Consider the following 21,802-nt stretch of genomic DNA (forward strand, 5'->3'; position numbering starts at 1 on the left):
TCTGCTGGGTTTTTAAGTAAGGGCATAGAAGGGAAGCCATCTGTACCATCGGTAGCTCTTATTTCTGCATTTTGTGAAATGGAAGATTTAGCACCTTGAATAGAGTTGAATGTGTTTTGGATCTTTAGAAGAAAGAGTGTGTTCCAAAACTGAGGGCAAAATCATTTTGAGACCAGGGCAAGATTTCAGAAATTATTAAAGACTTGTCATCAAGGGTGTCAACAGTTGTGAAATCGTGAATGCTTAAGTATATCTAAGTGTTTATATTCTCTTTATATGCCTGCCTGCCTGTGCCTGTTTTTCTCTCTCCCTGTCTCTCTTATAAGGAGAGCACTGCCTGACACTTTCCAGTATAAGACCCTGTCTTCAGTTGCTTATAACTTTGCCACATGTTAACATTTTGAGCTAAAATTTTCCATACCAGTTTATTAACTACAAAGAGAGATGTCAGCCTCTGCCTCTGTGTTGATTTCTGAGCCTAAATCAGATAACAATCTAGAACCATTACCTGCTACACTTGATCCCAGAGTTGTTGGGCCGTGTTGGGGCTGCTCACATATTCATAAAACTGGATCTGTGGGGAGCTTAGAATTACTTCTGTGTCTGAAAGGGACAACCTCTTGGAGCCTTATGGCCATGCTGAATATTTAGTAATGCCATTTGGACTGACTAATGCCCAGAGAGGATCCAACACTTAATTAACGATGTGTTACAAGACCTATTGGACCAGTTCTTGATGGTATACTTAGTCTGAGAAGATCAATGTATTATCTATCTGGACCAAAATGCCACTCACGTCCACACAGTTCTGGAGAGACTATAACAACATGGTCTCTACATTAAATTTGAGAAGTACACATTTGATCAGACCTCAACTGAGTTCCTGGGTTTCATCCTGTCCCTGGAAAGAATCAAGATGGATCCATGTAAGGTTCAGGCTTTCTGCGAGTGGATATGCCACCACAATGTGTGTGACCTACAACAGTTTTTAGGCTTTGCAAACTTCTACCGGAGGTTCATTTCAATTTTTTTGAAACAAGCCAAGCCCCTTGCTGCCCTATTCTGGAAAAACACCAAGTTCCATTGAGTGCTCAAGGCCTAGGATGCATTTGAGGAGTTGAAACTTGCCTTCTCCACTCCAATATTGGCTCCCCCAGACGTAACGCAAGCGTTTGTTGTAGAAGCTGACGCCTCTAGTATGGCAAATAGGATAATCCTCTTCCAAAGGCATGGACGCAAGCTAATGCTGCACCCTATTGATTACTACGCAAGGATGCTTACCCCCGCTGGTCAAAACTGTGAGATCTTGGACAAGAAGCTCCTGTTAATTAAGACCCCTTCCAAAAGTGGTGACACTACTTGGAAGGGGCCCTCAATTCAATCCAAGTGCTTACCAATCATAAGAACTTGGAGTACCTGTGCAGGGCCAAGGCCCTAAATCAAAAACAGCTTTGTTGGGCCCTAGTCTTCTCCCAGTTCAACTTTACCTTGACCTACTGTGCTGAAACTCTAAATGGAAAGGCTGACACCTTGTCCCAAAGATGAGGCTTCAGGCTTAGGGCAGCCTGCATTCTAAAGTCCCATAATTTCCTTAGTGCAGCTTGCCACCAGGATCTGCTCGTGTTCATCCATTTTGCCTTTGTCTCCAGAGTTCCACGCACATTGGCCATTATCAGTTAAGATCCACACAACACTCAGGAAGGGTCATGTTCATAAGGGACTGCATCTGTGTTCCCTAGAACTTGCAAGATTGGCAGGTCTATAACCATGCCTTGACTCCACCTTGGCAGGACACTTAGGGCAACATAAAATCTAACAATCGATGTCCCATTTCTTCTGGTGGATTTGAATGTACTGTGACAAAGTTCCTCCTCTACCTTGGTGAGTCCTGCGCTTATTGGCGGATTTTTCTCGCTTCAGAGATTCACAGTCCTCAGTTTGGCCACTTTCGTGGCTCAAATCTGCCATTCACTCAGAAAACCTCATCACTGGCCAGCATGGGGAAAAAAGGAGTAAGAACAATCCCTGCAGTTTCTGCTGATCCACCGTGTGGGTCGGGGACCAGCTCAGAGACCTTCCCCTCTGGCGGAAGCTCCTGTGTTGGGTCAGGAGTTGGGAAGTTTGGGGGGAACCTGGGCCCACCCTCTACCCCGGATTCCAGCCCAGGGCCCTGTGGACTGCAGCTGTCTAGAGTGCCTTCTGGAACAGCTGTGCGACAGCTACAATTCCCTGGGCTACTTCCCCATGGCCTCCTCCCAACACCTTCATTGTCCTCACCACAGGACTTTCCTCCTGATGTCTGTTAACGCTTGTACTCCTCAGTCCTCCAGAAGCACATCCTCTCACTCCCAGCTCCTTACGCACACCTCACTAACTGGAGTGAGAGCCTTTTTTAAACCGGGTGTCCTGATTAGCCTTAATTAATTCTAGCAGCTTCCCAATTGGCTACAGGTGTCCTAATTAGCCTGTCTGCCTAAATTAGTTCTAGAAAGTTCTGACTGTTCTGGAATAGTCCCTGTTGTTTTACCCAGGGAAAAGGGACCTGCTTAACCTGGAACTAATGTATCTATATTCAATCACTCTTTTGTAGCCATCTGGCCTGACCCTGTCACAGTACCCCATAATAAGAATATAGGAATGGCCGTTCTGGGGCAAACCAAAAGTCCATCTAGCCCAGTATCCTGTCTTCTGACAGTGGCCAATGTCAGGTGCTTCAGAGGGAATGAACAGAACAGGTAATCATCAAGTGATCCATTCTCTATCACCCATTCCCAGATTCCGGCAAACAGAGACTAGGGACACCGTTCCTGCCCATCCTGGCTAATAGCCATAGATGGACCAATCCTTATAAGATCGAGATCTTTGTAGTGTGACAGGGTCAGGCCAGATGGCTACAGGAGAGTGATAGAAGGTAGATATATTAGTCCCAGATTCCTCCGGTCCCTTTCCCCTGAGTAAGATAATGGTCTTTTGCAGAACAATCAGGAAGTTGCTGGAATCAATTATGGCAGGCAGGCTCATTAGGACACCTAGAGCCAATTAAGAAGCTGCTAGAATCAATGAGGACAGGCAGGCTAATCAGGGCACCTGGTTTAAAAAGGACCTCACTTCAGTTAGCGATGTGTGTGTGCAAGGAGCTGGGAGCAAGAGGCGCGCAAGAAGCTGAGAGTGAGAAGGTGTACTGCTGGAGGACTGTGAAGTACAAGCATTACCAGACATCAGGAGGAGGGTCCTGTGGGGAGGGTAAAGAAGGTGTTGGGAGGAGGCCATGGGGAAGTAGCCCAGGGAGTTGTAGCTGTCATACAGCTGTTACAGGAGACACTGTAGACAGCTGCAATCCACAGGGCCCTGGGCTGGAACCCGGAGTAGAGTAGATTCCCCCTATCCCCTTATTTGATATAAGAGGAGTTGACCTGGACTGTGGATCCCACCAGAGGGGAAGGTCTCTGGCCTGTCCCCTGACCCATTAGGTGGGCCAGCAGAGACTGTGGGGATTGTTCTCCTCCTTTTTCCCATGCTGGCCAGTGATGAGGGTAGCTGAGTGAATGGCAGGTTTGTGCCACTAACAAAAGGGGCCAAACTGAGGACTGCTGTGAACCTCTGAGGTGAGCAAATCTGCCAGAAAGCGCAGAACCCCCCAAGGCAGAGGAGGAACTTTGTCACAGTAGCTTCCTGCCAGGTTTTGGCCTGCACGAAGATCTCATGCCAAAAACCTTGTGAACACTTCCAACCTCTGGGCACCCCATCTCTGCTCTGGGAGGCCATTTTATTGAACTTCATGGTGGTTTCATGACCAGTTTCACAGTAGTAGATTAGTTTTGTAAGATGTCTCACTACATTGCCTGAACAGGTTTACCCTCCGTGGATTAAACCACCTGGCTTTGAATAAACAACATAATATATCTTCATGGGCTCCTGGATCACATCACCTATGACTGGGGGCCACAATTTACTGCCTGCTTCTGGCATGAAGCCCTGCATTTGTGCGCACCTGTCCTCTGTCTACCATCCTCAACTGACCAGCTAAATGGGAAGAAATCAATGAGATCCTTGAACAATACTTACGATGCTACATCAGTCATCACCAGGATGACTGGTCTTCACTGTTACTCTATGCAGAGTTCTCTCACAATAATGTGGACCATGTATCTGCAGGCCACAGCCCCTTGTTTATCAACTATGGGTACCACGCCCGATTTCACCCACAACTACCCACATTCTCCCCCAACCCCTCTGACTCAGACCTAATACAACACATCCATAATATCCAAGAGGAGGAGGTGAAGGGACACCTTGACAAGTTGTAGGGGGAATACAAAAGGCACATGGACAACAGGTCTCCATCTCCCTCTTCATAGGGAAAAAAGTATGGCTTTCAACAGAACACCTCTGTAGTCAGACAGTCTCGGAAACTAGACTATCAGTTCCTTCGCCTGTACTTGATTTGGCTACAAAACAACATGGTCACCTTACAGCTCCAGCTCCTTCGATCCCACAGAGTCCACCCCATATTTCATGTCTTACTTCTAAACCTACACTAAGAACACATTTCCCCATAGAGCCCACCCCCACTGTTACAAGTACAGGTCAGGAGGAATACATTGTTCACAAAGTCCTTGACTGTAAGATCAAGCAAGGAAAATTATGGTATCTAATTGATTAGGAAGGTTACAGCCCAGAGGAATGATTAGGAGCCTGGTGAGAACATTCACACTTCTGCCCTGGTTTGGGCCTTCCAAAGGAGCTACCCTGAGAAACCTGGATCCATGTCACCCAGAGGGTGCCTCTAGAGGAGAGGGTGATGTCATGACCCCTGGGTCACGAACCTGGACCTATGCTCCAGTCTTCCAACTGGCAGCCTATAGCTTGATGATAACTCTGCCCCAAGGTCCTATTGCTGGCATCCCATAGCGGCTGACTGGCCACTGGCCCTATTTAAACCACCGACAGGAACAGGAAGCTGATCGAACAACTGGGTTCCACTGGGCTCTGGACTGTGTGCCTTTTGCTTCCTGCTCCTGCTACCCATTCCTGCGACAGTCTAACCATTCCTGCTTCCCTGGCTTGATTTCCTGGCATCCCGACATGGCTTCACTTCTGGCATCCCAACCTCCGGTTTGTCTCCTACCTCTGACCACTTGGTAGACCAGGGATGCTGGAGCAATTTGTATAGTGGGAGTGCTGAGAGCCATTGAACCAAACTGTAAACCCTGTATATAATGGAAACCACTTCAAACTAGGGGTGCTGCAGCATCCCTAGCACCTCTAGTTCCAGCACCTGTGGTAGACCTGACCTGACCTCATTCTCATTCTCACTTCATGGCTCTGATCTCCAGTTTGTCATCTGCTTCTGTCCTCCCGGTATTCTGACAGAGCCAGCTCTTGACTCCTGTCTCATGGCTGCACATTCTGGCTATGACTATTATGGTCTGGCCACCCAGGACCAGCCATGACACTTTTGAGCTGTATTTTTCTGGAAAATTTAAAACACCACAGTTGAATAATTTTTGAGAATGAGGCCAGGAAAAATACATTGTTTTGCCCATGTTACAAAATTGTGGTGACCTTTTTCTTTGAAAAGCTGTAGCACCTCCAAGATTCAGAGAGGGACTTGACATTTGGTGAGATCTCAGCTGAAGTACTGTGTCCAGTTATGGGCCACACACTTTAAAAGATGTGGAGAAATTGGAGAGAGTCCAGAGGAGAGCAAGAAAAATAAGAGATTTGGAAAACATGACCTGTGAGGAAAGGTTGAAAGAATGGGCAAGTTTCGTCTTGAGAAGAGAAGCTCAGGGGGACATAAGTCTTCAAATATGTAAAAGATTGCTATAATGAAGATGATCAATTGTTATCTATGTCTGAGGGTAGGACAAGAAGTAAACATCTTAGTTTGCAGCAAGGGAGATTTAGGTTAGAAATTAGAAAGCTTTTCCTTAACTATAAGAATAGTTAAGCACTGGAATAGGTTACCCAGGGAGGTTGTAGAATTCCTGTCATTGGAGGTTTTTAAGAACAGATTAGACAAACAGCTCTCAGGGATGGTCTTAGGGATACTTAATCGTGCCTCAGTGCAGGGGGCTGGACTAGATTACCTCTTGTGGTCTCTTCCAGCCCTATGTTTCTACGATTCTGTGATCAAGGTGAAAAATTGCAGGGCTCAGTGAGAATATATCTGTAATGTAGCTTTGACCACCTCACCTGCTCTCTACCTCCTGAATCATCTTGATGGAACTAACTCTGAAATTCAAATCTTTGAGCTTCTTCAACCAGTTGCTATTTAATTTTTTTAAAAAGCCTGTTTAAGCCCCAGAATGTGCAAGATTCCATACTGGGTAGTAACAGCTTCTCTTAACACAAAAGCGTGACTGCTTTGAAGTCAGATATCTTGCAGTCCTGGAACAAGCCGTACTAAGTAATCAACAGACAGGAAATGTCTGTTTTTAAGAGTGTGTAACTCATTTAAATCTGAACAAATTTTCATGAGGACAGAAAAGGCAACTCTCTGATTGCAAGGCTATTCTGCCTGCCAAATTTCAAGTCCTTATGGAAAACCAGGGAGGTGCTAGAGCTCTTCCAGAAATGTTCAGAAGAATTTTATAATAAAAGTGTAAGGCAGCCTAAATATAGGGATTGCTGCCTCTCTCTATGTATATGTAAAAAGTGCATATCTGTGCATGTATTTAGTATTTTACTTTTTTGCATGTAACTCTTTTTAGGATAAGCAAAAGGCTACTTTTCATTTTGGGTGAACTGTTTTTGTTCTCATTTTTACTTTAATTGGTCCTTTGGTGTTGGCCACCATTATAGCATCTATCTAAAGCTTTCCATTGATCTGCCATCAATGGACATTAACTTCTGGTGCTGTAACAGGAGAGTGTTTGGTATTTCCTCTTCTTATTTGAACACGCCCCATCACCCTCACACCACTGGTTTGGAATGCCCCAACTGTTCTCATGTCCAGAGTTGTTAAACCATTACATTTGCTCCATGAAGAAACAAACTTTCTTTATCGAGCTATATTGATATTTTAATTTTAAAAGCCAAACTGAAAAGGGTGTTGCAGTATTGAATAGCTTGGTTTACTTTACATCCATAAGAGTTAAGTGAGAAATAACCTTTTCTAACTTAAACAGTTTTATTGCCCTGATATTGCTACCTGCAAACTCCCCACACCCCACAGAATAAATTAGTGTATCCCTTCGTAAATATACATAATTACTACAGCCATTAAAAATGTATCATTTTGGTTAAGCCAACTGTTTTCAAATTAGGATATAGTGCACCTCTACATAGATGGCTGGGAAAATATAGATCAGAAAATAACTAGGATATTTAGTGAGACCCTATTTGATGGCCACCACTAAAATTGCCTCCCAGGGAAAAAAGCATGCTGCTGCCAACTGTAACATATGCAGAGTATGGTATTTAATTGAATAATTGATCCAAACTCTTCATTGTCATACCTAGAAATACCCCTTTTAGTGAAAAGGAGGAAAAGCTAAACTATATGAAGGAATAACTTGGGTAAAACTATGATCATTCATTATCAGTTCATTATATAAAGTTTAATATTTTACAATATGCAGTAATAATATAGCCATTTATCTTTCATTACAGTATCCTTGACTACTTCAATTATTTTCTATTACACTATATACTTAACTTCATGACCCTTATTTTTTAGCCAATTGTCAGTTAAATATAAGTGCAGTATGTATGATGATAGATTCGTTTTATACGTGTTCAATCTTTAGCTGGAAGATTACCTTCAGAGTAAAATCATGGTATGTGCAGGCTTTTGCTGGAACCACACAACTGAATTTAACCTATTTTGTACTTTGGTCATAGGGGAATGAAAAAATACCCCAGGGGATGAAAAAGCAATAAAATAATGTCTATTTCAAATACTTGTAAGACTTTAAATGAATTGGTGTAACTACTGACCTTTATGACCTGACTCCTGAGTTTGCATTTTGATGGCAGTTGAACAGCCATTACTAGCATTTGAAACTTGAAAGTAATTAACTGTTCTTTCAGCATGGCTGCATAAATGGCTTAGAATGCTCTATAAAAGTTCTATTTCACATCCTGGTTCAAGAAGGAGCCTAATGATTTAAATTGATGCTTAATCATTTTGAATTAAGTCAAAACTATTTAAAGATATACAGTTTCTGCAGGAAGCCATAGTTTATATATTTCAGAAACAATAATGTCAATAAAACTACACTAAATTTCTAATCCCCAGAAGCTGAAGCTAGAGTTTGTCCTATATTGATGCTGACATATAATATAGCTTTTCTTGATAAAAATTAAAGGTTTATAGGCTGTTGCTGTACTCTACATGTAGTAGTTTACCACTATATTTTAAACTGGATTTGTGTGTCTGTAGTAAGTAGTAATAATTAGTAAGCATCTTTGGAGAACTTTTGGACTGTTGTCTAGTTTTACCATGTTTTTCCTTACGGAGTCAGTGGGAATATCTCATTAAAGTGAAAATACGTAATGTATCTTGTATCTTCCCATGATGTGATGCCATACTTTAGCATGGCATTTACTATCCAAGTGCACTCATTGTTATTGGCACAGATCTAGGCCTGGCAGTAACATATAAAAAGGGGTTAAAGATTGATGGCGTCTATTCGCCAATAAAGGTTTATAGATCTCTTGCTTCTCAGTCCATAGGAGAAAATAGACTTTTAGTATACTTAGTGTACATCAAGTGTTCTTCAGTAATAAATTAAGTATACTTATCTTACTTTTTGTAAGAGAAGTCCATGTTTGTTATCGGGGCCTCATCTACATTACAGAGTTAGGGTGACTAAAACAGCTTATATCAGGCTAAATCTGTCACTGTCTTGATTCCACTGACATAAGTCACCCACTACATTGACTCAATAACTCCACGTCCATGAGAGGCGTAGCGCTTAGATGAATGTAGTTAGGATGATGCTACTTACATTGCTTGTTGGCTGTCAGCCCCACAATCTCCCCGTGCCCCGGCACTAACAGCCCAAGCTGTGAGCCCCGCATGCGGCTCAATTTCCTAACTGGGAGCCTATGAGCAGAGAAATTGACATGCTTGTCAGTGTCACAGCTGTTGCTATTTCACATTTTGTCTCTGGCTCAGACTGTCAGACCCAGAATGAGGGTGCTCCAGCTGTGAGCCTGGTGTCAGCTGGAGACAAAATGTGAAATAGCAGCAGCCATGAAACTGACAAGAATGTCAATTTCACAGCTGGTAAGCTCCCTGCTCTGCAATTGAACCCTGCACCAGCTCAGGCTGTGGGCCCTGGGGCAGGGGAGGTCAGCCGTAAGCCCTGTCTGGCTGTCAGTGCTCCACGCTCTAGCTGTCAGTACTCCAGAATGCCCCATTTCAGTCGGCGCAAGCATTCCTGGTGAGGATGTGCATCACTGGCAGAAGGAGGGTAATGTGGACACCAAAAGCCAATTTAATTACTGCAGTGGCTGTGGGTCAATCTAGCTTTTTAAGGCAGACTTCCAAATATGGTTTAGTAAAGATTGTTGTGTGAATGTTTTGGAAGTAGAAACAAATATTGGTAGAATAACTTCTTACAATTCTTTTTGTTATAGAGCCACCTGTTCCCATTGCGCCACCTCAGTTGTCTTCAGTTGGTGCAACCTATTTATGGATAGAGTTGAATGCTAATTCCATCAATGGGGACGGGCCGATCATTGAGAGGGAGGTGGAGTATCGCACGTCAAGCGGAAGCTGGTATGACAGACAGCCAGTAGACTACACAAGCTACAAAATCGGGCACCTGGATCCTGATACAGAATATGAAATCAGTGTGCTGCTTACAAGACCGGGTGAAGGAGGTACCGGATCGCCAGGCCCAGCTCTCAAAACAAGGACAAAATGTGCTGGTGAGTACCAGAAGGAAGCCAGAAAATTGTAAACAGTTTGCTTGGGTTGAAACCAGCAGGCTACTTTACTAACAGTTGTCACTGTATAGCTTGAACCTGCATGACACAGAAACTAAGTCCAGAATACTTATAAGTATAAACCATTTAGCTTTTGTGAATGGTGACCTTGAAGCCAACCTACAGAGTCATGGTACATTAAATCATACCTGTTCGTGACTGGCAATAATTAGTGCAGAATACAGTGCAGTTTCACTTTCGTGATGTACAGCACACTGTTGGGCTTCATTTCATCCTACCTGCATCAATGCTAGCTTTTTTTGTCCGTTATTTTCTGAGCTCACATTACAAGCTATTTTTTGGCGTCAGTAGCAGATTCATAAGTCTATAGATGATGTGGAAAAATAGACTTCATAATAGCAAATGTGTTTACTGTTGTGTCTCGATTAATATATGGGATTCAACTAAGGGCAGCTTTCTCAGATGGCTGTCAGTGAGTCCTTTTGTTAAATGAGGTACAGTGATTTATCTTGTTGTATAGAGAGTTTGGCTCTTATATTGTTAAGTGGTAATCAGTGGTGCTGATGTGCTTGTAAATGGATACAAAGCAGGGCTATCGTAGAAACACAATTATATATAATAATCCTGTAGAAAAGTAGCAGTGATATTAGCATTGTTATTAATTTGCTATTCAGCTGTACGAAGAATAAATGAAGGATTGTGAGATACAAAACATTTTTGATGTCAGCATTTTCATTATCATTTTTTATGGAACTTAAACATTTGTTTTAAAACTGAGGAGTTTTCTAGGGTGAAGTTAAGACTAGGGGGACAGATTTTGAGAATCAAATTTCCCTTTCAGAACCTGAATTATAATAAGCAAATCTGATTTACACACGTTTGTTTCATGTGAACTGGAGTACATGAGGATTTGCATATAACAGTATAGTGGCCCATTTGAGTTTGGCCTAGACATGTTTCATATTGAGTCTCTACTAACACTGGAGATGAAGGAGGAGAGAAGGACGTACAATGCAATGGGGTTTAAAATTTTTAATGTGAATTTCTCCCCCAACATTTTTAATCCCCCTCATGACAGTAAAGCTGGCAGGAGACAGAAAGAAAAGCTTCTGAAGAAAAGGAAATGAAATCATTGGTATGGATTAATTTATACTAGTCTTCAAAGAGCTGATGTATACATTGATCTTTTTGAAAAGATACGGAAAATAACTAGGCAAATCTCCACTGGACTTCGGTGGTAGTTACTTCTTACATAACTGTCCAAGCACCAGCAAGTGATTAAACAATGTATTACAAATAGAAACAGTATCCAATAGAAACAGTATAATGTGCAGATTATTCTGTATGTGATGTCAAATGTAGACATAGTGACTTTTTCAGCTTCCTAGTAATATGCTATTGTGTCCAAACTATATTGTAAATAGTGGCTGATTTGTTATTTTTTTATGTGTGTATTTGTTGGTTTGTATGGTTTTTTGCTTAGAATGTTTAGGGGTTTTTTTTACAATCTCCCCCCCCACACACACACACACAAAAAGGACTAAAAAGGCAACACAAAGTATCTATGTATTTCTGATTTCCGAGATTTTCCTCATTAGAATATAATGATTTTAGGACAGTAAATATTTTGGCATAAAATCCATTATAGAGTTCCTTTAACAAGGGCCTCTAGTCCAAGATGCCTTTCCTAAGTGAATAAAACATAATTATCTTTCCAGGTTATATATACTCCTTTCAGGCTCACTCCAAGTACTTTAAAACTAATCTATTTTTCTTTATATTTTGATTTCTTGTTCCTATGAGTAGACACCATAGTGTCAGATGAGTTAGTGTGAATTATTACCCAGAGAGTTACAGGGAGAATACAGAACTTTAATTACGTGTAAATTCATCATATGTTTTCTGCGGTCATTTCAGTGGCAGGTATTATGGAGCATTAAGACAAAAACCCATTCACATAAAATATTATTCACTGAAAGTGTTTTATTATCTGGTAAACTATTGTAATATATCCCTATTATTTGTGATTTCATTAAGCTAACCAGTAACCTGCTGCATTCCTTTCTCAAATGAAATGCATAAAGTGGAAGATGAGTGAAAAATTGATTTTTTTTATGTCTGGAGACACTGCTTTGAAGGTGTAGTAGTTGTTGGTTAACTACTAGTGAGCGACATGCTAATAACTGATTCAAGGGGTTAAAAAAGAGATGCTGATAAACTAATAACAAAGTAATTAAACTGGGTAGGAGTGAAATGATGCCATTCTCAAACGTGTACCGTAAAATGAATAATACAGGAGGCTTTTAAGAGAAGAACCACTGTATCTTTGTAATTGCTTTAATAATTGTATACTGCTTGCCTGTTCCCTTGGGGTCTAGAGTACTACTTTGAGAATTGAAGCCACATGTTAGACATTCAATAATCATAATAGTTCTCCAAAGTGCTTGAACTATGTTTTTATTTTGGCAGAATGAGATTTCAGGGGCTTATAATAGACAAGTGCTGTCTCTAGCTCTACTAAATAAAAGCATCTATAAATAGAATGGAAAGAAAATAAAGAAAAAAAATCTCTCTTAATTTGGCAGTATCATCCACAGTGGAGCAGTATTGGTACACTTTGAAAAGTCCTTTGTTTCCTTGTGATGAAACAGAATATAAATGCAGATGATTTTTCTGTCAAGTGGGTTGAAGAGATGATGATGATGTTTGGACTTGGATTAGGGTTAGGAGTTCAGATTGGAGAAGAGCAATGGTGAGGGTTCAGGGTGCATGGCTCTGAAATCTCTTGAATTTCTCTCTCAAGCTTTCTACATTTGAATCAGATCCAGAAAAAAGGCCCTTGTTAGTTTTGGGTCTGACCTGGTACCAAAACCTGTAGGGGTGAGTTTGGAATTTAAAACTTGAATCATAAGCCACCATACTCCAAAAATTTGACATGGGCGGAATGGTGGCTGCTGCTAAGAGAGCACCAACTATATTATTTGTGAGAACACTTCTGTTATACTGTACATCATTGATTATTCTCATGCTTTCTGTCTCTCTCTCTCTCTCTACACGCGCACACATACACACCCCTATACATCTATGGAATGTGGACCAATTATTATTGCCCTGAGAATTAACATTAGTTTTGTGCCCATATCACAGTGTTGAGGAAATTTAAATAAGGCAAAGTATAGTGAATTTACTCAAAATACATTGCATAATGACAGGTTTGTTAGTCTATAAGGTGCCACAAGTACTCCTTTTTCTTTGTTCTCAAAATACCTGCACATAGTAAAGCAAAATATATGGCCACTAACGTTGCCCCTCATTGTGCTTGGATATTAAAATACATGCTATCTGTTGTCCCTTCCTTGATTGCATGCTTTTTTTGGGTCCACAACTATAATATTATTTATACATGATTTGTTTTGATTTACTTTTTTACATGTTTGTTTTAAAAAGTGTTGTTAACATACAATATCTCCCATAAAACAGCAAAGAAATCCTAATTCCCATCAAATACTTAAGAAAACAAGGCACATAATCATTACATAGCAACGTGAGCATATATTAGATCTTGTTTCTTTAGCATTGTGCCATATCGATTCTGTGTATTGAATACATTTGAAACAACAAAAAGAAACAATCCTAAAGAACTAGTTAAGGTTTTGGGTCATCTGTTTGAAATGAATCCCATAAAGTTGATGTCCCAGAAGGTCAGCAACATATAAAAGTTCCATGTTGATAAGCCAGATAGTTTAAAAGAGGGTAAATTTGCTCTGGTTCACAAAAGGGAAACGAGAATAAGCATTCCACTGGCTAGCAGGCTATGGGGTTTCTAGGCAGCATTTTCTCTCCCTTTTTGGAGGACAAGGGCTTGTGGCTTATTTCACAAATGAATAGTGAATGCAAGAAGAATTAGTTCTGATTTACAAAAAAAAATTCTCATTTAAAAAAAAAGCTAAATTATGCACTTTGTATTTTCTGTTGCTGTTCTGTGCTTTAAGGTAAAAATCCACACTTCATTATCAGTGTGGGGAAATTATTTGGGTGCTGGGGAGATGCTGTTGGAAAGAGCGAAGGTGAGGAAAGAAATCTTCCTCCCTCCTCTCTGTGATCATCCTCCCCCCAGTATCTAATGCAGTAGGTGCTTTTAAGAGGCTGCTCCCCCCCAGTATCTAATGACCCTAACTTTACTGGTCAGACTCTGGGGGTTAGAGCCATTTTCTGTCCATTTCCATCTCCCAAGGGAGTAGAGAGGAACCAGCGTCTGCCCTGTGGCGCCCAAATGCTGCCTGGCCCTCATGTGGGCCACACAAATGTGTGGGGAAAGATTCCATGTGCCCTCTCCCACCAGTAAGCCTCACTTCAGTACCGGGCAAATTGGTTGAAACTATCATAAAGAACAAAATTGTCAGGCACGTAGATGAACATAATTTGTTGGGAAATAGTCAACATGGTTTTTGTAAAGGGAAATCACCAATCTACTAGAATTCTTTGAAGGGGTCAACAAGCATGCGGAAAAAGGAGATCCAGTGGATATAGTGTATTTAAATTTTCAGAAAGCCTTTGAGAAGGTCCCTCACCAAAGGCTCTTAAGCAAAATAAACAGTCATGGGATAAGAGGGAGGGTTCTCTCATGGTTTGGTAACTGGTTAAAAGATAGGAAACAAAGGGTAGGAATAAATGGTCAGTTTTCAGAATGGAGAGAGGTAAATAGTGGTGTCCCCCAGGGATCTGTACTGGACTCAGTCCTAGTTAACATATTCATAAATGATCTGGAAAAAGGGGTAAACAGTAAGGTGGCAAACTTTGCAGATGATACAAAACTACTCAAGATAGTTAAGTCCCAGGCAGACTGCGAAGAGCTCCAAAAGGCTCTCACAAAACTGGGTGACTGGGCAACAAAATGACAAATGAAATTTAATGTTGATAAATGCAAAGTAATGCACATTGGAAAACATAATTCTGACTATACATATACAATGATAGGGTCTAACTAAGCTGCTACCACTCAAGAAAGAGATCTTGGAGTCATTGTGGATAGTTCTCTGAAATCATCCACTCAGTATGCAGCGGCAGTCAAAAAAGCGAATAGAATGTTGGGAATCATCAAGAAAGGGGTAGATAATAAGACAGAAAATATATTGCCTCTATATAAATCCATGGTACGCCAAAACCTTGAATACTGTGTGCAGATGTGGTCGCCTCATCTCAAAAAAGATATATTGGAATTGGAAAAGGTTCAGAAACAGGCAACAAAAATGATTAGGGGTATAGAATGGCTTCCATCTGAGGAGAGGTTAATAAGACTGGGACTTTTCAGCTTGGAAAAGAGGCGACCAAGGAGGGATATGATAGAGGTCTATAAAATCATGAGTGGTATAGAGAAAGTAAATAAGGAAGTGTTATTTACTCCTTCTCATAATACAAGAACAAGGGGCCACCAAATGAAATTAATAGGTAGCAGGTTAAAAACAAATAATGGAAAGTATTTTTTCACACAACACACTGTCAACCTCTGGAACTCGTTGCCAGAGGGGGTTGTGAAGGCCAATACTATAACGGGGTTCAAAAGGGAGCTAGATAGATTCATGGAAGATAGGTCCATCAATGGCTATAAGGGGGGAGGGATAGCTCAGTGGTTTGAGCATTGGCCTGCTAAACCCAGGGTTGTGAGTTCAATCCTTGAAGGGGCCATTTAGGGATCTGGGGCAAAAATTGGGGATTGTGCCTGCTTTGAGCAGGGGGTTGGACTAGATGACCTCCTGAGGTCCCTTCCAACTCTGATATTCTATGATTCTATAAGCCAGGATAGGCAGGAATGGTGTCCCTAGCCTCTGTTTGCCAGAAGCTAGGATTGGGTGATAGGGCATGGATCACTTGATGATAACCTGTCTATTCATTCCCTTTGGGGCACATGCCATTTGCCACTATCAGAGGACAGGATACTGGGCTTGATGGACCTTTGGTCTGACCCAGTATTGCCGTTCTTATGTTCATTGCACATCTGCATGAAGTCCAGGTGGAAGCTAACCCATAATTATATTAGGCTGATTACAGACAAGTGAAAAAGCTTGAATATTAAGAATGTAAGTATGCAAATGTCAGTTATAAAAGGCAACTGAATATGAACACAAGAAACCGTAGTACAGAATGTAAATATGGAATACTGTGTTAAGAGAAAAGTGTGATCCACCAATAGAAATAGGGCTGTTAATAAGGTTATGACTTAGGACTGGTAGATTCCAGAGCCAATGTAATCTTGTTCCTCAGATGATCCTTTTAGAATGAGTAACATGACCATTCATCTAAAATATTCTTAACACCTAGATTTTCAAATTTATAGTACTAGCTACTGGTATCTGAGTTAAGCCACATTTTCATATCTAATCTCAAAGTGTCTTTGTAGCATCCTTTTTATTGTTCTAAGAACAACAGATGTTAAAAAAAAAAATCTGAGTGTCTGCCCATATTTGTCACTGGGTCTCCTTAGCTGGATTAGATTTCTTGGAAGGGACAAATCAATGTAGTCAGGAAGTGTTTTGCGTTTGTGTAATTTGTTTGAGTGTTTTGGTCCAGAAAGGATGTTCTGGAAAATAAATAATGTTTACATTGGACTTTGTTAGCTGCTAGCACTACGTATACTGAGAAAATACATTTAAAACGAATGTAGTAACTATTTAATCAGTCTTGATTGGCATTTTGGATATTAAAATTAATGCATTGTGAAAATAAAAATCAAACTATGTGGTCAGCTGCTGTTAATTTTAACAATTTCTAGAGCGATTTTATTTGCAATCCCCTTTTTTAAAAAAGTCTGTTCAGTAATTCACTTCATTACTGTTGTACAGTGTTCAATTTTAAGAAGATGACTTGATGTATAACTGGCATGTTTGGCCACGTAAATGACAAAATATAACTTTTTATGACCTGTGCCTAATTATGGATTGCTTTGGAATGACAACTGGCTAAACTTCTACTATAATTACATTTCCATTATAAAAGTTTCATCTTTTTATCTGACATGTATGGCTAGATTGTGAAGAACATTCATTTTTATAAGAGAGAGAATTAGAGAGCTATAATTTATAATTCAAGATTATCAATATAAGCATTTATTCTTTCAGAAGAACCTTTCACTGCCAAATACCACTCTGCATTGTTAGTTACTTAAAAAGGAAAGTGCCAATTCCTTAGGCATTTATTTAATTGATTATAAAAGCAGATGAAAAGTATTGGTTGTTTAATCATGGCATACAGTAACTCAGAGTGACACTTTGCAAATAGATTTCATTTTTTTACGTGAGCCTGGTCTCTGTCCCTCTATCTACAATTAATGCTCTTCAACCAGAAGTAGAATCTCTGTGAGGGTCCTCTATGGAGGCTCAGGAGACCTGTGTTTCTACTCAAATTAGAGAATCAAAAATGTCTCCTTAGTCCAGACAGAGATTAACCTTAGGAAAAATTCTGATTCCAAAGATTGCATTCTACATTCTTGTCTTTTCTCCAGCATTGCAACCTCATGACATTCTTCCTTTGGAAGTTGTGTGCAAGTGGTATCTTTGGATAGACATCAAGTGAATATGGTCAGGAAATACAGGCTCTCTCAGGCTACCAGTAAGCAAGGTGCTCTAGGACCAGGGATTCTTAAAAAGCTAAGAAGAAGCTTAAAATTGAAAAAGAGGTAAAAACGAATGACTACAGAGTATGGTGTCTTCGTATGATTATCATAGGATTTTTTTACTAGAGTTTTTATAGGGATTATATCTATATCCCTATATATAGAGAACACTACAACAGTGGGCATCTCAGATACATGGTGGGATAATATGTGTGACTGGAATATTGGTATAGAAGGGTACAGCTTGCTCAGGAAGGACAGGCAAGGAAAAAAGGGAGGAGTTGTTGCCTTATATATTAAAAATGTATACACTTGGACTGAGGTTGAGATAGAAATAGGGGACAGACTTGTTGAAAATCTCTGGGTAAGGATAAAAGAGGTAAAAAACAAGGGTGATGTCATGGTAGGCATCTACTACAGACCATGTAACCAGGAAGAAGAGGTGGATGAGGCTTTTTTAAACAGCTAACAAAATGATCCAAATCACAGGAGTTGGTGGTGATGGGGGACTTCAACTATCCAGAGATCTGTTGGGAAAATAAAACAGCAGGGCACAGATTATCCAATAAATTCTTGGAAAGTATTGCAGACAATTTTTTATTTCAGAAGTTGGAGACAGCTTCTTGGGGAGAGGCTGTTCTAGATTTGATTTTGACAAATAGGGAGGAACTGGTTGAGAATTTGAAAGTGGAAGGCAGCTTGAGTGCAAGTGATCATGAAATGATAGAGTTCATGATTCTAAGGAATGGTAGGAGGGAGAACAGAAAAATAAAGACTATGGATTTCAAGAAGGCAGACTTTAGCAAACTCAGGGAGTTGGTAGTAAGATCCCATGGTAAGCAAGTCTAAGGGGAAAAACAATTGAAGATAGTTGGCAGTTTTTCAAAGAGACATTATTAAGGGCACAAGAGCAAATTATCCCCCTGAATACTATCCCAAATAACTAAGCAATCAATTTGCAAACATCTAGAAGATAATAAGTTGATGAGTAACAGTCAGCACGTATTTGTCAAGAACAAATCATGTCAAACCAACCTGATAGCTTTCTTTGACAGGGTAACAAGCCTTGTGGATGGGGGAAGCGTTAGACGTGGTATATCTTGACTTTAGTAAAGCTTTTGATACTTCTCATAAACTAGGGAAATGCAACCTAGATGGAGCTACTATAAGGATGGTGGAAAACTGGTTGGAAAACTGTTCCCAGACAGTAGTTATCAGTGGTTCATAGCCATGCTGGAAGGGCATAATGAGTGGGATCCCACAGGGATTGGTTCTGGGTCCGGTTCTGTTCAATACCTTAATTAATGATTTAGATAATGGCATAGAGAGTACACTTATAAAGTTTGCGGACGATACCAAGCTGAGAGGGGTTGCAAGTGCTTTGGAAGGTAGGATTTAAATTCAAAATGATCTGGACAAACTGGAGAAATGGTCTGAAGTAAATAGGATGACATTCAATAAGGACAAATGCAAAGTACTTCACTTAGTAAGGAACAATCAGTTGCACACAAACAAAATGGGAAATGACTGCCTAGGAAGGAGTACTGCGGAAAGGGATCTGGGGGTCATAGTGGACCACAAGCTAAATATGAGTCAACATTGTAACACTGTTGCCAAAAATTCTGCTCTATTCTGCGCTGATTAGGCCTCAACTGAGATATTGTGTCCAGTTCTGGGCACCACATTTCAGGAAGGATGTGGACAAATTGAAGAGAGTCCAGATAAGAGCAACAAAAATGATGAAGGGTCTAGAAAACATGACCTGTGAGGGAAGATTGAAAAAAGTGGGTTTGTTTAATCTGGAAAAGAGAAGACAGAGAGGGAACATGATAATGGTTTTCAAGTATGTAAAAGGTTGTTACAACAAGGAGGAAGAAATTTTTTTCTTAACCTCTGAGGATAGGACAAAAAGCAATAGGCTTAAATTGCAGCAAGGGAGGTTTAGGTTGGATATTAGGAAAAACTTCCTAACTATCAGGATGGTTAAGCACTGGAATAAATTGCCTGGGGAGGTTGTGGAGTCTCCATCATTGGAGATTTTTAAGAGCAGCTCAGACAAACACCTGTCAGGGATGATCTAGATAATACTTGGTCCTGCAACGAGTGCAGAGGACTGGACTAAATGATCGCTCGAGGTCCCTTCCAGTTCTATGATTCTGTGATTCTATGTCCTGATGGGGCTTCTAGACACTACTAGAATACAAGAAATGCCTCAGTAGGGCATCTAGTCTAGTCCAGTCCCCTGAATTCAAGGCAGGACCACGTATTGTCTAGACCATTCCTGAGAGGTGTTTGTCTAACCTGTTCTTTAAAACCTCCAATGATGGAGATTCAACAGTCTCCCTTGGCAGTCTGTTTAAATGCTTAACTACAGTGACAGGAAGTTTTTCCTAATGTTCAACCTAAACCACCCTTGCTGCAATTTAAGCCTATTGCTTCTTCTCCTATCTTTAGAGGTTAACAAGAACAATTTTTCACCCTCCTCCTTGTAACAATCTTTTATGTACTTGAAAACTGTTATCATCTCCCCGCTCAGTCTTCTCTTTTCCAGATGAAACAAATCCATTTTTTTCAGTCTTTCCTCATTGGTCATGTTTTCTAGATCTTTAATCATTTTTGTTTCTCTCCTCTGGACTTACTCCAATTTGTCCACATCTTTCCTCAAATGTGGAGCCCAGAACTGGACACAATACTCCAGTTGAGGCCTTATCAGCGTGGAGTAGAGTGGAAGAATTACTTCTTATGTCTTGCTTACAACACTCCTGTTAAAACATCCCAGAATGTTGTTCACTTTATTTTGCAACAATGTTACATATTTCGCTTGTGATCCTCCTATAACCCCTAGATCCCAGTCCGCAGTACTCCTTCGTAGGTAGTCATTTCCCATTTTGTATGTGTGCAATTTAGTTTTCCTTTCATCTTGAATTTTACCTGGAGGTGACTTGCTATCCAATTCAAGGCACACAGTACTGATTATATATGCTAATATTGACTCCCCTAGAGCATGATATAAGAAGATGCATTCTGCACTAGATGAAGCTTCCATATACCTTCAAAGGTCATCCTATGTAGAGCACAACCTGAAGGTGATCTAATTGTGATAAGGTCTTTATCAATAAGGAAAGACATCCTGTCTAACCTTAGATGAAGGAGGGGGAACTTAAGAGTCACAGGCACAGATGCTACTTAAGAATCCAAGAGCAATATTTGTTCTAGCAACACGTCAAGATGAAAAACCTTGTTGTTAAAAGGTCCGACATCTTCAGTAGAAGGCACCAACACAGCCCATGACCATTCTTCCGTGTTTTGCTGTACCAACTACCAGTGCTTCTGTCTTATCTGGAATGAACTTCATATAGCTGGTTCTCATAGAAATTTTGATCTTGGAGCATTCCAGCTCACAACCTTCCTAGGGAGATTGCATACAGATTGTATATATTGTCTGGATGACCAGATAGAACCCTGCACCTCAGAGCCCTTGGAGGGGAAGAGTGATAATCGGTACTGCAGTCTGGGATCTCATAGAGGAAGGAGTGAAGCCATTGTAAGACCACTCCAGGCATTCCTATAAGGTTTTGCAAGTGTGGATGTGTGCAAAACATCTGAGTCAATAATTTCAAAGATAGTTTATGGTAATGTCACATTCTCAAAGTAAGAGAGGTCAAAATCACTCATTTTTTACAAAAGTATATTTAAAAGATTGTCATAACCAAAGATCATTCATATACATGTATGTGTATATATATATATATGTGTGTGTGTATATAGTATGTATAAAATGCATAAATGTATATGAATGATCTTTGGTTATGACAATCTTTTAATACACACACACACACTCTCTCTCTCTCTCTCTCTCTCTTTACAATTTAAAGGAAAAATTTTATGCCAATAAAGCTCTAATGTCAAAAGAAGATTCTTGCATATGTAGAAAAGTTGTTCTTTGATTCAGTATTTTCCTATTTTTGTGTGTGTATATATATCTATTTCTGTGCTATTAGTATCAGAAAATAGTTGAGGGTGAATTTTCCAGTTAATTTATTTTGTCCTGTATTACAATGTTACAGTCTGTGCTAAACTGCTAAAGTGCAATGTATTGCTCAGTACACTGAACAACTGATTTGAAAAAAGATTATTAACGGAGTGATAATTTTCATATACCGTCTAGTAAATTTTTAATGATAAATTACTTCTGCCCCTACTACCATTCTACTGTTAATCTTTTAACTAACAAATCACTGCTTATTAAGCTGTACAATTCATGTTGTCTTTCCTCTGTTGTGCCATCAT

At 40.2% G+C, this 21,802-nt stretch overlaps 1 protein-coding gene across 1 annotated transcript in view; it reads left to right on the top strand.

Moving 5' to 3' along the window:
• Positions 1–21,802, top strand: part of PTPRM (protein tyrosine phosphatase receptor type M) — a 688,077-nt gene that overhangs the window by 301,668 nt on the left and 364,607 nt on the right. Inside the window, exon 7 of the mRNA XM_077809062.1 lies at positions 9,592–9,885. Coding sequence (XP_077665188.1) covers positions 9,592–9,885 — 294 coding nt within the window. The remainder of the gene's footprint in view (positions 1–9,591; positions 9,886–21,802) is intronic.

This window comes from Eretmochelys imbricata, chromosome 2 (genome assembly GCF_965152235.1).
Source record: "Eretmochelys imbricata isolate rEreImb1 chromosome 2, rEreImb1.hap1, whole genome shotgun sequence".
Taxonomy (NCBI): domain Eukaryota; kingdom Metazoa; phylum Chordata; order Testudines; family Cheloniidae; genus Eretmochelys; species Eretmochelys imbricata.